A 16,929-nucleotide genomic window follows, 5' to 3' on the forward strand; every position below is an offset into this window, starting at 1 on the left:
ATGGAACACCTGCACTTGGATGAGAGCAGTGAAACGAAAGACATAAAAGTGCTTTACAGGAACTGAGCTGGATATCTCATATACTCTGTCGTACAAGCTTCATGCCAAACTCCTTTTGCATATAGGAAGGAGACCAAAGATCAAGGGTTAAGTTATTGGCCCACAGTCACAGAGCCAGAGTGCCTAAAAGCCTTACACAGAATTATAGCCCTGAAGAATCATCCGGTATTACAGATGCCACACACTCACTGGTGACTCATGGTTTCTTCATCTGTAAAGAGGACATAGTACCTAACTTCCAGTAAAGATTGAATAAGATAATGTTTGCAAAATGCTTGGCATAGCATAGAAATTCAATTAATGGTAGATATTATGATCTAGCCAACTGGATAAGCAATTCTCAAATGGGGTGTATTACACTTTGTACTATGGAATTCAGACATAACTGAAGACTCTATTGTTTCTTATTCTTTCAGGACTGCCACAATGCTAGGAACTTCATGAATCAGGGAACAGAAAGTTGGAAAACCACTGAGCCTGACCATGAACTCTTTTAGAACAGGGTTGACATCACAGTTATCTGTATATTGAACTAAGTTATTTGGTACTTAGTTCAGGTCTTGGCACACAGTGAATTCTTAATAAGTATGTTACAAATTAATGAATGAATGATTTCAGTCTATTTCTGCATTGGGGAGAGTGAGGCCAGGCTGATTATCAAAGATCACTCAATTGGGGCTAGCAGGGTTCAGCTCAAGATGGCGGAGTAGGACGCTGTACTACACTGTACTACTTTCTTCCATGACCAAGCCAAAATTACAAGTAAATTATAGAACAACCAACGTGGATAACCATCTGAAGACTAGCCGAAGTCCTATAACTAAGGATATAAAGAAAAAGCCACATTGAGACTGGTAGAAAGGGTGGAGATGCAAAATAGGCTGTCCTCACACCCACATGTGGCAGTTAAGAATCCAGAGGAGCCCTAACCAGTTTGGCTCAATGGATAGAGCATCGGCATGTGGATTGAAAGGTCCTAGGTTTGATTCTGGTCAAGGGCATGTACCTTGGTTGTGGGCTCGATCCCCAGTAGGGGGTGTGCAGGAGGCAGCTGATTGATGTTTCTCTCTCATCGATGTTTCTAACTATTTCTCTCCCTTCTTCTCTGTAAAAAAATCAATAAAATATTTTTTTTTTAAAAAAGAATCCAGAGGAATATCTCAGCTTCCGAGGTCCTCCCTGATCAGTCCCACATCAGGCTCCCGAGCCCGGAACACCAGTGCAAGAAGAGAAGCCCACATAATATCTGACTGCAAAAATAAGTGGGAATTTCATCCATCCAAGTGAGAGAAGCCTGTTGGAAACTCAGGTGTTTCCTTAAAGAGCCTGCACACAAACTCTCATTTTCAGGCACTCACCCTGGGCTCCAGGAGAGGGACAGTACCAGGCAGGGTGGGAAATGTGTGTGTCAGAAACCTACAAGGAGAAGCTGATATCATACTATGCTAGAAGGCTATAAAAAAGTAATGAAAATAGCATGGTACTAGCATAAAAACAGACACATAAATCAGTGGAACTAAATACAGAGCCCAGAAATAAAACCAGGCCAATATGGTCTATTAATCTATTGTAGAAAGTGCCTGGGAAGCACATGGGCATTTCTTTAATTATTGTCAGCTGAATCCAGTGGCATTGGCAGAGCCACGTCCTGGAAACACGCCTTGCCAGAGGCAGGAGTGTTGTCAGCTTGACCTTTAGCCCAGGCCCCAGGGGGTGGGTTTCCTTTATCCCTCATATTTAAAATACCGCATGTGGTATTTTGTGGAAGAGCCACACTCAAGGGGCCAAAGAGCCGCATGTGGCTTGAGAGCCCCGGTTTGCCGACCACTGGGTTAGAGCATTGTCCAGCTACATCAAGGTTTCAGGTTCAATCCCTGGTGGTCAGGGCACATACAGGAATCAAACAACAAAGGCATAAATCAATGGAACAATAAATCAATATTTCTCTCTCTCTCTCCCACCCTCCCTCCCTCTCAAAAATTAATAAATTAGAATTTTTTTTAAAGGTGAGGAGCCTGGCTGGTGTGGCTGAGTGGTTGAGCATCGACTTATGAACCAGGAGGTCCTGGCTCAATTCCCAGTCAGGGCACAGGGCTGGGTTGCGGGCTTGGTCCCCAGAGGGGTGTGTGCAGGAGGTAGTTGATCAATGATTGTCTCTCATCACTGATGTTTCTATCTCTCTCTCCCTTTCCCTTTCTCTCAGAAATCAATAAAAATATATTTAAAAAATAAATAGCCCTAACCGGTTTGGCTCAGTGGATAGAGCATCAGCCTGTGGATTGAAAGGTCCCAGGTTCGATTCCGGTCAAGGGCATGTACCTTGGTTGCGGGAACCAAGGAGGTGTGCAGGAGGCAGCTGATCGATGTTTCTCTCTCATTGATGTTTCCAACTCTCTATCCCTCTCCCTTCCTCTCTGTAAAAATTCAATAAAATATATTTTTTAAAAATAAATAAATAAATAAATAAATAAATAAATAAATGGTGAAGGGGTTAAGAAGCACAAATTAGTAGTTGCAAAATAGTGACAGGGATGTGAAGTACAGCATAAGGAATATAGCCAATAGTGCTGTATTGATTATGTGTAGTACCAGGTGGGCACTAGAATTATCAGGGGATTGCTTGGAAACTACGTAATTGTCTGCCCACTATGCTGCACACCTGAAACGAATATAAAATAATATCGAATGTCAACTCTAGGGAAAAAGGCACTTGGAGGTTGAATTGTGTTCCCCAAAAAGATATATTGAAGTCCTAACCCCTTAGCACCTGTGAAAAGTGACCTTATTTCAAATAGGTTCTTTGCAGATATAAACCAGTTAAGGTGAAATCATACTGAATAAGCGTGGGCCCTAATCAAATATGACTGGTATCCTATAAGAGGAAAATTTGGACACAGACACAGAGGGAGAATGTCATGTGACAATAGAGGCAGAGATTGTGGTGTTGCAGCTGTAAGCCAAGGACTGATGGCCAGGAGCTAGAAGAAGAAAAGAAAGATTTCTCCTAAAATGCCCTAGCTGATTTGGCTCAGTGGACAGAGCATCGGCCTGTGGACTGAAGGGTCCTAGATTCGATTTCAGGCAAGAGCATTTACCTTGGTTGCAGACTCCCTCCTGCCCCCCCCCACCCCCCGCCCCCTCCCAGGCCTGTGCCTGGTCAGGGCACATGCAAGGCAACCAATCGATGTGTTTCTCTCACATTGATATTTCTCTCTGTCTTTCCCTTTCTTTTGCACTCTCTCTCTCTGAAAATCAATGGGAAAATATCCTCAGGTGAGGATTAAAAAAAAAAAAAGACTTCACAGGGAGCATGGCCCTGCTAACACCTCGATTTTGACCTCCAGAACTGTGAGATAATAAATTTTTGTGGTTTTAAGTCTCCAAATGAGTGCTGCTTTTTTTATGGCAGCCCTAGGAAACTAATTTAGCACCCTTTCTTCCCATGCTGGATGCAGCCCCACTTCCAGCTCTGTAAAGAAAACCCCCATTCACTCCCACCCCTAGCTGGGTACTTGACGCAGGGCCCAACCTGCAAACCATGTGGCTGATTCCCTGTACACTAGGTCTATTGGACTCGCTTCATTTGTTCAGCACTCACTACGCACTAGGCATCATGATCACCAAGGCACAGTCAAAATGCAAAAATGAACAAGACACACTTCCTGACCTTAATATTGGCATTTAATAACATGAGATAGAAGATACTAAACAAGCCATATGTTGGTGTAGCAAAACAATGGTTTGTATAATGTGACAGTTCACATAATGTGACCACATAATGTAATTCTTGTGATGTGGTCATGGTTTGGAAAAGATTTTGCGGAAGAGATGGGTGAGATAATAGTGAAAGTAGCTAACTTTTATTGAGCACCCTGCCCAGGCTGTGCTAAGTATTTTACATACACATCTCATTGAAAGCTTAGAGAAGTCAAGTAAGTCTAACAAGGCCTACAGCTATTAAGTTCTAAATACTGGAGTCGAGCTGTGACTTGATGGTAGGTGTTCCAAGGATGGTGGGCAGCACTCCAGTTAGGAAGGAGAGTCAAGTTAAGGACGGTTGGGAAACTGGGCTGGGCTCTGTTTGTGGGATACCTCAAATGCTGTGCTGAGGAGTTTTACCTTCTAATAATGATGATCCAGTGACAGTGAGTAAGAAGAATGACATGATGAATACTTTTAAGGAAGAGCATCGTGACAGCATGAGAAGGCATTAGATAGAAGATAAGAGGCAAGACCTCTGATCTCTGATGAATGGTCCCAGAGGGCATCCCTGAGAGGGTTGGGAAGGAGGAAGCTAGAAATGGCTTAGAAGGAAAACAGAAGAGACCGGGAAGTCTGAGTGGGATTCTGGAAGGTGGGGAGAGAGGAAGGAGGCAAAGGTGATTCTAGCATCTCCAGTGTGTAACTGGACAATGATAACCTCTGGTGGCAGCAGACAGTTCAGGATACAGAGCTCATTGGATGTACAGATGAGATCAGATGACTTTTCAGAGCCAGAGGGATGAGTAGGTGGAAAGGACCCACAGGGGTGAGGCTTGGGAGGAAGGACCAGCAGAAGGACTGGAGAGGAACCCACCTCTGAGAAGTTATGGCTGGATTTCCAAAGCACATTAGGGTCTGCATAGGTGGCCGGTGAATAGAGATGGCACAGGGCTCAAGTCCGACTCTAGCAGGATTCTCATTGTCTGGTCTGGAGCTCCCAAAACAGTCGCAGTGATACATAACCTGTCCTAATTTCCTCTGGCCTGCTGGGTCGACTCCACTCTCTGTTCTGAGGGCTCCTCCCTACCTCAGCCCTCTGCAGAGCTGGCCTTTCTCCTTGCTCCAAAAGGCTTCCAAATATTTTTTTTTCCCAGCTGCATTGTGGGTGAGTGAGCACCCACCCAGCAGAGAAATTCAGAGTAAAGAGTGGTGGGAAGCCAGTGGATGACACTTTTCCTCAGTCTTAACACAAAGACGTTGTGCTGCTGTCCCATGTGCTTGTACGCATCATATTCACTTCCCAAAATAACCCTGTTTGTGTTCAGTTGGGAAAAACTCAAGCTCTGTCATATGATTTGTGCACTTGTCTGTGTTGTATTTCAATAAAAAGTAAAAAAAACAACAACACACAATTCTGAAGTAGGTAGCCCCATGTTACCCGGGGGGAACTAAAGCTTGAAAAGATTAAATGACGTGGCCAAGGTCAGGGTCAGTAGCTGAGATTCAAAGCCAGGTCTGTGGGACTCAAAGATGGGTACCCTTCTCCCTCTGACCACTCAATGGACCCTTCTCCCTGTTGCTCCCTTAATATGCTAAGATGGCACCTCGGGTTTTGACAAGCTGCCTCTTGATATATATACCTTCCAACTCTGTCCTATTTCTGTTTCCAATAAATGACCATTATCACAGCACCAGGGCAGGCCTGGAGCATATTTCTCAGTTAAGAACTAGGACCTGGAGGCGGGAACTGGAAGGCCTTCTGCTCTTGGGGCCTGGGCTTGAGCTCAATCTGTTTTGAGACTTGATTACTACTAGGGAGCTCCAGCATTGGCCAGGGTCTGAGCCTGCCTCCCATCAGCCGAGCTCAGCCCAAAGGCCAAATTGACAGTTGTTGGGAGGATTTAGTTCCAATATGAGATTTACTTGGAACCCCTATGACAGCAGCCACTGGGAAATAGTTGATTGATGTGCAAAATGCCCTTCTGAGTGTTTCACTTGGTAGCTCGGTCTAGCAGGCTGTGCCCACTGTCTGGACATTGTGGTCTGGGGTCTGCACATATTGTTGGGAGTTGTATGACATGGACATGGCACCTGGACTCTCTACTCTTCTCCATGTGAAGCTCCAGCCTCTTAGGCCAGTGGTTGGCAAACTCATTAGTCAACAGAGCCAAATATCAACAGTACAACGATTGAAATTTCTTTTGAGAGCCAAATTTTTTATTTTTATTTTTTGAAATATATTTTATTGATTTTTTTACAGAGAGGAAGGGAGAGGGATAGAGAGTTAGAAACATCAATGAGAACGAAACATAGATCAGCTGCTTCCTGCACACCCCCTACTGGGGATGTGCCTGCAACCAAGGTATATGCCCTTGACCGGAATCGAACCTGGGACCCTTCAGTCCGCAGGCCGACACTCTATCCACTGAGCCAAACCGGTTAGGGCGAGAGCCAAATTTTTTAAACTTAAACTATATAGGTAGGTACATTGTTATTAACTTAATTAGGGTACTCCTAAGCTGGCCTTTGCTAAAAACGTCCTCAACCTGATTAAGGTATGTTTGCTGAGGTCAACCCCTTCCAACTCTCCCATCCACACTCGTCTTGTATACTTGTTTCAGATAGACAAGTGTGGATGGGAGAGTTGGAAGGGGTCGACCTCAGCGAACATACCTCAAAACAATGTACCTCCCCCGCGCCGCGTCTCCTGTCGCCCCACCGACCAACACCCCCCACTTCTTCTAACGCCACTTCTTCAAAATAGACTCGCCAAGGCCGAAAACCAAAAACCGACTTCTACGCATGGGCCACGAAGTTTCCATCGCAATGTACGTACATGGTATTTTGTGGAAGAGCCACACTCAAGGGGCCAAAGAGCCCCATGTGGCTCGCAAGCCGCGGTTTGCTGACCACTGTCTTAGACCAAGTCCCACCCAAGATGGATGCTTGATAAAGGAAGGCTAGAAAACCAGATGACCGGGAAAATGGGGACCAGAGGACCTCTGCCATAGTGAGGCCAGGATCTATCTGAGCATGAAAGCAGAGGTCACCTGGGGAAGCTCAGGAAAGGCTGAGAGTCATAGCAGGGACTTCTGAATCCTAGGGCTTCCTCCTAGTCTGGGCTGGCTTCCTGGGGAGGACAGCACACTCAGAGGTGGATGGTGGTGGGGGAAGGCTGCCTGTGGTCTGTTATAGTGAACAGAAAGGATGCCACACTGGCATGATGAATAAGGAAGTGGCACTGATCTCACCCAACAGATCCTGGAGGGATATTAATGGAGGGGCACACCTGTCATTGTCCAGTGTTGCCATTTCCATGTCTTGTCCCGATAATCTTTCCACAACACTGCGCAGTAGCAACACATTCTACTTGCTGTATTCTATCCCCAACACTCACATATTCATGCCGAGTCTCTCTCCCAGAGACAGAAACCTGATCTGGATCTCCCTGTGCATTTCAGGTTCGTATTGTGCTCTTTCCCCCAACCCAGAGGTTTCCACATGGAGGAGAATGTCCCCACGCAAGTCCTCCTCTAAGATCAGACCTGGCACCTTTCCTGAGAACCTTGCCCTACTGGCTTCTCAGGTACTGAGAGCACTTTGTCCTTTTTATCATATCTCTGGTTCTTGGGCAAACACCATTTCTTAACTAAGCTTCTTGGCTGCTCCTACTCTTCTCCAGCCTCAGGCCAATCTGCTCCCCGCACCATGATTTCACTGGTCTTGGATTTCAGACAGGAGAATGAACTCCCCTCTTCCCTGACCCAAACCCACACAAAGGCCCCATTCCTCACCTACCACCCAGCCCAAGCCCACCGCTCTAGAAAGAGACACTCACTGCTCCCATTGAAAGCAGAACAGAGGTCTTCTTGGTGGAGCCCACAGTGATCTAATCCTCACACCCCCAGCTCTGGGTGGCCAGGTGGTGCTTTTGCTCTCAGGGGAAGAACCCAGAGAAAATCACACATGATGCTAACACGGAGGTTTGGGCTGAGGCACGAAGATACGATAAATTGGTCCTCCATTCCAAAAGGGTCAGATCAGACTACATGCCTCATTTTTTCAAGCAAATGGTTGAGAAGTAACTCTTGAGACCCTTACCTGGGACAAAAATCAGTTTAGAGAAGGAGAGAGGGGTTGGGGAGGACTTTTATTTTATTTTATTTTTTTAAATATATTTTATTGATTTCTTACAGAGAGGAAGGGAGAGAGATAGAGAGAAACATCACTGAGAGAGAAACATCGATCAGCTGCCTCCTGCACACTCCCTACTGGGGATGTGCCCACAACCCAGGTACATGCCCTTGACCGGAATCGAACGTGGGACCTTTCAGTCTGCAGGCCGACGCTCTATCCACTGAGCCAAACCGGTTTCGGCTTATTTTATTTTTTTAATCTTTATGATATCTTTCTTTTTAAAAAAATATATTTTATTGATTTTCTACAGAGAGGAAGGTAGAGGGATAGAGAGTTAGAAACATCGATGAGAGAGAAACATCGATCAGCGCCTCCTGCACACCTCCTACTGGGGATGCCCTTGACTGGAATGGAACCTGGGACCTTTCAGTCCACAGGTTGACGCTCTATCCACTGAGCCAAATCAGTCAGGGCATGATATTTTTCTTTCTTTATTTTGATTGTTGATGGTATTACAGATGTTCCCACTTTCTCCCCTTTATCCCCACTCCACCCAGCCCACCTTCCCTCTGGTCATCAACACACTGTTGTCTCTATCTATGGGTTATGTACATATGTTCTTTGGCTAATCCCTGCACCTACTTTCATCCAGTCTGCGCCCCCACCCCCCCCCCCCACCCCCCCGCTCTGGGGGAAGTCTTTTATTATTTATTTATTTATAAAATTCTCACTCCAGGATATTTTTTCTATTGCTGTTTAGAGAGAGTGGGAGGGAAGGAGTGGGGAGAAAGAGAGAGAGAAAGAGAGAGAGAGAGAGAGAGAGAGAGAGAGAGAGAGAGAGAGAGATATGAGAGAGACACATTAATTAGTTGCCTCCCACACAAACCTGCACTGAGGCTGGGGATCAAATCCACAACCCAGGTATGTGCCCTTGACTGGGAATTGAACACAAGACCCTTCAGTGCTCAGATTGACATTCTAACCACTGAGCAACATCGGAAGAACTTTTAGATGGCTGCAAGCCCTGCCCCTAGAGAGCAAGGCTCACTTCAACAAGAGCAGTGACAAAAGGCTTCAAGACACAAAGAGCTTGGTAAGTCCCAGCATTTGGGGGATGTACCCACCGGAGAAATCCAGTGGCCAGATTGTGGCTGACTGGACCTTCCATCCAGGACAGAAAGAAGAACAAGTGGCTGCATTGAGACCAACCTGCACTCCAAGGGGATAGGGGCCACGGAGGCTGAAGGCTAAAGCAGGTTTATTCCAGCCCTCTCCCCAACCCCCAAACTAGAAGAGTGAAGGAACTCCTACAGAGAAACCTATGTCGAGTGCATGGGCAGAAAACCATGGACAGATGATAAGGTAGAGAAAGTACAGAAGCTGCGAGAGGGGCCTTAAAGGGAAAACTGAAGAATCCATGAAAGTACCCAGAAGGGAAAGACTTTGAGGTTCTGGAGGCCCAGAGAATATATAACAGAGCAATCAACAATTTTGGGGCCCCCTTTCCCTTCTGCCCCACACTTCAACCTCATGAAGATCAATAACAGCAGCTAGAAAGGGAGGGGGACGAAAGAGGTATACCCCATCCCTTTCTACTCAACCTTCCCCAACTGCTACTTCTGGACAAGCAGGCAGCCCACTTGCAACCAGCCCTTGTTGGAGTGGGGAAAATTCCTACCCCTAAATCAGTGGTTCTCAACCTTCCTAACGCTGCGACCCTTTAGTACAGTTCCTCATGTTGTGGTGACCCCCAACCATAAAATTATTTTCCTTGCTACTTCATAACTGTAATTTTTCTACTGTTATGAATCGTAATGTAAATATCTGATATGCAGGATGTATTTTCATTGTTCGCGACCCACAGGTTGAGAACCGCTGCAAATGAAGATCCAAGTGTTGATTATGAACTAAACATTTCTATGTACTAACTTAAAGTGAATGTAGAACTTCTCACCTGAGAATGACCCAGTTAAGTTATGGTACTGCCCAGATTTTCATTCAGGGACAAGAGAAAATTCTTCCATTGAATAAATTTTATAGGAAAGTGGGAGACAAATACAGTTGCATTCCAATTACTAGTACATTCCAACAAGCTATTCTTGTTTAAATCCCGGTTACAGACACAAAGCCAGTCAACAAATAGGACTGACAACATAAGGACCACATAAGGACCCTTAGGCTGTTTAACCTTATCCTCTCATTTGACTCATACCCTGACTATAATGACAATGATGATTATAGCCAATTCTCATTGGCTCATGTGTTGCCTATCTCTGTTCTAAGCCCCTAAATCTTAATTCTTTAGTCTTCACAATAATCTTATGCTTATTAAGCAAATGAGTAAATGGTGACCTAATGCTGGGCTAGCAGTAGGGCTTAATAATGGTAAAACAAATCCTTGCTTCATCTGAGCTCCCAGCCCCAAGGAAACTTTAAGGATGAGGAAGAAGTACAGAGAAGCAAGCTATGTACCTAACTGTCTTTCTACTACTGGGCATCATTCCACTCTTTATACTGTCAGGTCCCCTTGACCAAGCTCAGCTTTTACTCATAGTATTCCACTATCCACACTATCTTCTCCACTCACCTAAATCCTGCTTACCCTTCAAAGCCTAACCCTCCTGCAGCCACCCTCCCAAACTCAGTCCAAATATCCCACAGCTCTTAGCTAAGCAGATGCCTTAAGTTACAGAGGGAGAAGGGGCCCAGAAAAGGGAAGAGACTTATGCAAAGTCATGCAACAGAATTAATTTTCACTGGAAGGAGAATTTAGGGTCCTGATGCCCAATCTAAGGCAGCAACTCTAGCACGTTAGAATGGGGGCTGATTATGCCTGGGCATGCTAACTCCCAGAGCAGGAGCATCAGCTCTGCAGGCATCCGATTCTACGAAGTAGTGATGGAAGAGAACTAGCTTTTGTTTTTTTAATTTTATTTATTTTTTAAAATGTTTTTATTGATTTTAGAGAGGAAGGGAGAGGAATAGAAACATCAAAGATGAAAGAGAATCATTGATCAGCTGCCTCCTACACGCCTGCAACCGGGGCATGTGCCCTGACCAGCAATCGAACTGTGACCTCCTGGTTCATATAGGTCGACCACTGAGCACACCAGCTGGGTGAGAACCAGCTTTTATTGGAGGACTAGACCCAGCAGTAGGTGGTGGTGGTGGGGGGGCGGGGTTCAGTGCACTGGGATTAGGAGCTCAGGAGCTGGGGGGCAGGGCAAGGCCAGGGCTATGTGATGGTGAGGTGAGTAGAAGCAGGGACACCACAGCTTTCCTTGTGCTCCTCAAACAGTTCCTCCAGAGCCTTCATGTAGAGCGTGTGGTAGTGGTCAACTTCCTCGTCAGTGGGGTTGAGGCTCTGGGGCACCAGGATGGGGCGGCCCACTGCAGGGAGAGGGGAGACAGACGAGGTGAGAAGTGCCCACACAGCTGATGGCAGCTTTCTTCCCTGGAGATGAGGACTCACCCACAGTAGTGATGGGCACAGGGAAGGGCAGCAGGCCCCAGGAGTTGGCTGAGAAGAGACTGCGGCCCCAGAAGATGCAAGGAGCAAAGCCCAGGTACTTCTTGATGATGGACTGGCACAGATACTGCCAAGAGTCTGTGGCAAAAACTTTAAGTCTGAAGACATCATTCTCCCCAAAGGAGTACACAGGTACCAGGGAGGCCCTGGGAAAGAAGGGCAATAGAGAAGAAGGGTGGTTGGGCCAGCAGCTCTTGGAGTACCCCAAGGATGGGAGCCCCAGAGAACAGCATAACCTCATAATTCCACTTCCCAAGCCCTTTAAAGCAAATGACAATGGCTACTATGAAAAATCTGGAAAAAGGGACTCACATTTCCTGAGAAAAGATTGTGTACTGAACCTTCATATATACATTTCCTCATCTAGTCTTTACAACCAAACCATTGCAAGGTAGGTATTAACTCTTTCACAGAGATAGTATCAGAGAAGGTTTTGTGCCCTGCTATTTGTACTATGTCCCTGGCTCTCTTGGAGTGGGAGGAAGCTTGCAAAGTGGACATAGTGCTTGGCACAGAGTAAACACTCAAGCACTGACATGAGCACCTTCTGGGTATAGGGCCCAGTGTGGATGCAGAACAATCTATAGGGCCCCGGGTGTGTAGGGATGGAGAGCGTGCACCCAAAGGTGCGCTGTGAAGTTCTCACCATTAAAAGCAGCCTTGGACTGGTCACCCGCACCCCTCTCACCCGTGCCTCAGTGCCAGGCGTACAAAGCCTTTGCGATTCTGGAGAACAACATGATGCACCCCTGGGAGTGCATACATGGATTCTTGGGCACCCCCAACCAGGATGACCACGGCCTGCCCACGCCGGGGCTGTGACAGAATAAAGTCCAGGCTCTGGCGGCTCACAGAACATACTCCTGCAGGCAGGCATGAGAAAGTGGGAGCAGTCACCACACCCTCCTTGGCTCCCCAGCCCCTCAGCCTACCCATTCCTCCCAACTCCCCTACCCACCATGCCCATGTCACTGTGCCCTATAGTGTCTGTCCCAGCAAGGACACCATAGGACACTTGTTCCAAAGCTATTCACTGATACCCACTGTGACCCTGGCCAGTGTTCAGATCAGGTCTCTGAGCTAGGTGGGTGGAGGTCACCCCGGCCAGAGAACACCTCCTCCCACTCACATGGAGGCTCACCAGTGGCCATGAGGTAGTCTCGATAGATCGGAATGTGGAAGAGTCCGTCCAGCCCAACTAGTGAGGCCCGAAGCCCAGGGAACTTCTGGGAGAAGCCAGTGCTCTCGGTTGAGAAATTACAGGCGGTTCCGATGCACATGATCCCATGTGGATGAGAGCCAAACACATAGTTCTGGTCAGGGGGCAGCTCTACTGTTTTCACCAGCTTTGGGGTATTGGGCAGGATGAGGGGAAGAAGGCATAGAAGTCAGGACACCAGGTAAAAAGTGTTGCCCCCCTTCACCCCAACTGATTTCAGAGATCAAGGATGGGGTTAAGGGCACAGAGGGGCTACTCTTGAACATCACTCCACCCCCTGCCCCATTGCCTTAGCTTAGGCAGCTGGGGCTCAGGCTTCTGCACTACTAGGGGTGAATAGGTGGGGGAGGCAGGGGAGAGGAAGGAGGCAGAGAGTCTTTCTGGAGGGTAACCAGTCACCTTGATAGGATAATAATCCCTTAGGTGTTTCCAAATGGTCCAGTTCCTTATCCACTTAGACCGCCTTCCACCTTAGGGTAGAGAGATATGCGTGGAGGAAGCCCAGCTGCCATCTCCCAATACATGGCCCCCTTCCAGTACTCACCTTGGTTGGGTGTGTTCCAGTCTAGGACGAGCCATGCCAAGTAGAGAACAGAGAATGACCAGAGGGACGTGAAGAGGAGGGAGAAGACAAGAAGGAATGAAGAAAGGCCTGTGTAAAAGATGAGAAAATAAAAATGAATTAGCCTTTGAAACTCAGTCATGTCATCCAGCTGTCCCTCTCCTCCACCCTCAGGGATCATACCCTCCGCTATCTCCCAGCCCCACATTGGCCCTCTCCCTGTCATTTTGCTCTTGGGCACCCAGATTAGTGGCGCTCCAGCTTTTCTCCCCCCGTCTCTTCTCCCGCGGCGGACCCCCAGCACCCATGCCTCTTCCACTTGTCTCACCCATGAAAAGGAAAGTGAGCACGAATTGGTAGGCACCCACTACATCCAGCCACTGCTTCTTCAGGGTCTTCATGGTGCAGGAGAGGGCGGCAGGGTGGCGGAGACTCCTCTCCCAGGAGCAGCCCTGGGCCAGCAGGGCTCCAGGACCCCCGGAGAAAAAGTACCTGGGAAGGCTTTCTAGTCCGAGGGGCCGAGCCTTTCGGACCTCCGGGAAGGCGTGTGTGGTGGGGCGGTGTGAGTGTGTATGTGTGTGTGGTGGGGCGGTGTGAGTGTGTATGTGTGTGTGTGTGTGGGGGGGGGGGGGGGTGTGGACGGGGAGATGGTTCGAGTCGGACGTGTCCAGGCTGTTCTCGGATTGATCTTTGAGCTCCCTGAGTCAGTCAGTCTGGGCTGGCTTGCAGGGCGGGTCTGGGAGGAGCGAGAGGCTGTGGGAGGGAGGTGAGGCAACTACCGTGGGAGACTAAGATGACGCTGGAGAGCCGGAGGGCTGGGCCCCGGCAGCTGGGGGGGCCCAGAAGCCCAACTGAGACTGTCTGATCGGGAGTGGAGCCGAGCAGGGAGGAGGCGAGGGGGGGGGGGCAGGGCTGAGTCGAGCGCGCAGACCTCCCCTCTGGGCAAAACACACAAACACCGCCAGGCTGTTCCCGCCTTTAATTTCACCCCCATCCACAGTCACAGGGGGCCGGGAGGGGTGGGAGGCGCCGGCGCGCCTAGGTGAGGACCAGGTGCCGGTCGGCCGGGACCCCGTAGCGCTCCTTGTGCTCTTCGAACAGCCGCGTGAGCCGCTCCACGTAGAGCGCGTGCAGCGCGTCCACCTGCGCCCGGCCGGGCCGCGGGCTCCGCCGCACCGGGATCGGGGCCCCCACTGTGGGCGGAATGCGGGGCGAACCGAGGTCATGGTGCTAACAGTTGTCAAAGGCCAGCTTGAGGGTGAGGTCGGCGTGGCCGCCATCGGCGGCTGCTCAGGATCTTAGACCCCAACCAGGGACCGTACCGTCCGGCCCGGGGAGCGCGCGGCCCGGGCTCACCTACGGTGTAGATGGGCCTGCGAAAGGGCAGGAGGCCCAGGCGGCCGTGGAACAGCGGCAGGGACACCCTCAGCAGCGGCTGCAGCGCTTCCTGAGCCATCCGCACCCACGAGCCCCGTGGGTTCGGGAACTGCTGGTAGAGTTCGTTCTCCCCAAAAGAGAAGACAGGCACCAGAGAGGCCCTGCGGGTGGGGTGCGGGGAGAGGCAGCCTGATTCCCGGCCGGGCGCCGCGCTCCCCCTGCACCGAGCAGCGGCAGCGGCAGCAGCGTGCTCCTGCGACCACCCCAGCATCCTCACCCGTGCTCCAGCGCCAGCTTGACAAATCCCTTCTGATTCCGGATCCGCAAGCTCAGCGCTCCAGGCTTTGCCTCCAGCGCCTCCAGGGGCCCTCCCACGGCCAGGACGGCCACCTGGCCGCCCCCAGGCCGGGACAACAGATAGGCGGCGCTGGCCTTGGCTGAGGACACCAAACCTGGGGAGGAGGCAAAGGCTGGGGAGGGGGTGGCCCTGGCGCCTTGGTCCTCTAGAGGAGACGGGAGGGGAGGGGAGGGCACTGGGAAAGTAGAGCTGGGACCAGGAGCCCCCAGGCGGGAGGAGGGCAGGTAAGAGGTGACAGCAGGGACTTGGCTCCTGAGCTCGGGTTCCCCACTCCTCACCACTAAGCATGCTGTAGTCCCGGAAGACAGGAAGGCGAAACCAACAGGGCAGCATGAGCAGGTGCGGGCAGAGGCCAGGGAAGAGGCGGGAGAAGCCGGTGGCCTCTGTGCAGAAGTTGCTGAAGGCCCCGATGACCAGGACGCCATGAGGGTGGAAGCCGAAGAGATAGTTGTGGGAGGGATCCAACTCTGCGGTTTTAACCAGCTGCAGGGCAGAGGGTGCACAAGCCGCCCTGGCGGTGAGATTGCACGTTTGGGGAAGATAACTCCAAGGGTCTATTTTGTATCTGTCCCCAACCCAGTAGGGGGTTCCTGGGGGCCCTCACCGTGATGGGGAAGTAGTCCCGGAAATGTCTCCAGATGGCCCAGTTGCGGACCCAGGCAGATCTGCGACCTCCTGTCTGTGGCGTGTCCCTGTCTCCATAGAGCCAGACCAGGTAGAGGACCCCTAGTATCCAGGCCCGGCTTAGGAGTGCAAGGATCAGCACAGCCAGGCACACCTGGGCTGGAGGATAGGGAAGGGGGGTCTCAGAACCTGGGCACTTAAGTTCCAGGTCTCCCCCTTGCCCACTCCCTTCCCTGTCCCAACTAATTCCTTCTCACTCCTTGAAGGACACAGAAGATCCCTGCCCCACCTCCCCCCTGTGGTCATGGGGCAGCAGAGCCTCAGGTGTGTGTGTGGAGGTTAGGTCCAGGGATTCAGGGACTCACACAGCCCCAAGAAGAGGAAGAGCCATTGTAGGACAGCGAACACCTGGAGACTTCGGCAGAAGAGGCTGGAAGAGGCCGGCATTCTGTAGAGGGGAGTCGCACAGGGGTCACGCTGAGCTCTTAAGCATACCCCCTTTTGGCCCAACCCATTGGCCCTGACCCCGGTTCCACCCCATTTTCATTTCTTTTGGTGACTTGCACACACTAGGCCAGGGGTGGGCAAACTTTTTGACTCGAGGGCCACAATGTGTTCTTAAACAGGACCGGAGGGCCGGAACAAAAGCATGGATGGAGTGTTTGTGTGAACTAATATAAATTCAAAGTAAACATCATTATATAAAAGGGTACAGCCTTTTTTTTTTTTTTTTTTTTTAGTTTTATTCATTTCAAACGATCAGGCCCGTGGGCCGGAGTTTGCCCACGGCTGCACTAGGCTCTGATGAGCTCAGGCAAGGAAGGGTTAACCACTACTTGAGCTCATGGAAATGAGGGGGGGTGGTGGGTGGGGGAGGAAGGTGTTTGGACTTTGTGTTTGTCAGGAGGTTCCACCTCTCTGAAGAGCTAACAGAGGTGGGGTGGGATGTTGCCAGAGTGGTGTGTGCCACGAATGGCAGGGCTCCCAACATGAGTGAGAACAGCCTGAAAACCTTTAGGCAGCCTAGGACTCTGTGCAGAGACGCTGCAGAGGGAAGGGCTTTGTGGAAAAAGCTAAGGATTGGGGAGCCCCTCAAGAGAGGGCCCACTGAACAGTGGGCACCCCTCCAAGTGGGTTGGGGCCAGTCCTCACTATCACCATGACCCTACCCAACCCGTGACCAGAGGCCTGTGGGAGCTGGCACCTTCTCCAGGTCAGGGAAGGTCACTTCTTTTATTTTTTTTATTCCAGGTATGCTAATGCCAACATCACTACTATATCTGAGTCTGGTTATGGTGCTTGTTCTGTCTCTTCAAACTATGCTTTTTGCTTTTTAGTATATCTTGCAATTTTTTGTTGAA

The 16,929-nt window shown here is 49.7% G+C and overlaps 2 protein-coding genes across 2 annotated transcripts; both read right to left on the reverse strand.

Moving 5' to 3' along the window:
• Positions 1 to 10,678: 10,678 nt before the first annotated feature.
• On the reverse strand, positions 10,679 to 13,639 carry MOGAT3 (monoacylglycerol O-acyltransferase 3). Its single transcript, XM_081090400.1, has 7 exons — positions 13,538 to 13,639; positions 13,192 to 13,299; positions 13,047 to 13,117; positions 12,570 to 12,774; positions 12,117 to 12,291; positions 11,372 to 11,574; positions 10,679 to 11,289 (listed from the first exon to the last, which is right to left on the reverse strand). The coding sequence occupies exons 1-7, from the start codon at positions 13,608 to 13,610 to the stop codon at positions 11,135 to 11,137; spliced, it is 990 nt and encodes a 329-aa protein (XP_080946526.1). The 5' UTR covers positions 13,611 to 13,639; the 3' UTR covers positions 10,679 to 11,134.
• A 608-nt stretch (positions 13,640 to 14,247) lies between these two features.
• LOC308518665 (2-acylglycerol O-acyltransferase 2-B-like) lies at positions 14,248 to 16,015 on the reverse strand (the record flags this gene model as incomplete). The annotated part of the gene is made up of 6 exons (XM_081090399.1): positions 14,248 to 14,402; positions 14,566 to 14,747; positions 14,864 to 15,038; positions 15,223 to 15,427; positions 15,549 to 15,727; positions 15,934 to 16,015. The coding sequence occupies 6 exons, from the start codon at positions 16,013 to 16,015 to the stop codon at positions 14,248 to 14,250; spliced, it is 978 nt and encodes a 325-aa protein (XP_080946525.1).
• Positions 16,016 to 16,929: the final 914 nt, after the last annotated feature.

Source organism: Myotis nattereri (assembly GCF_964212035.1).
Source record: "Myotis nattereri genome assembly, chromosome: 4".
Classification (NCBI taxonomy): Eukaryota; Metazoa; Chordata; class Mammalia; order Chiroptera; family Vespertilionidae; genus Myotis; species Myotis nattereri.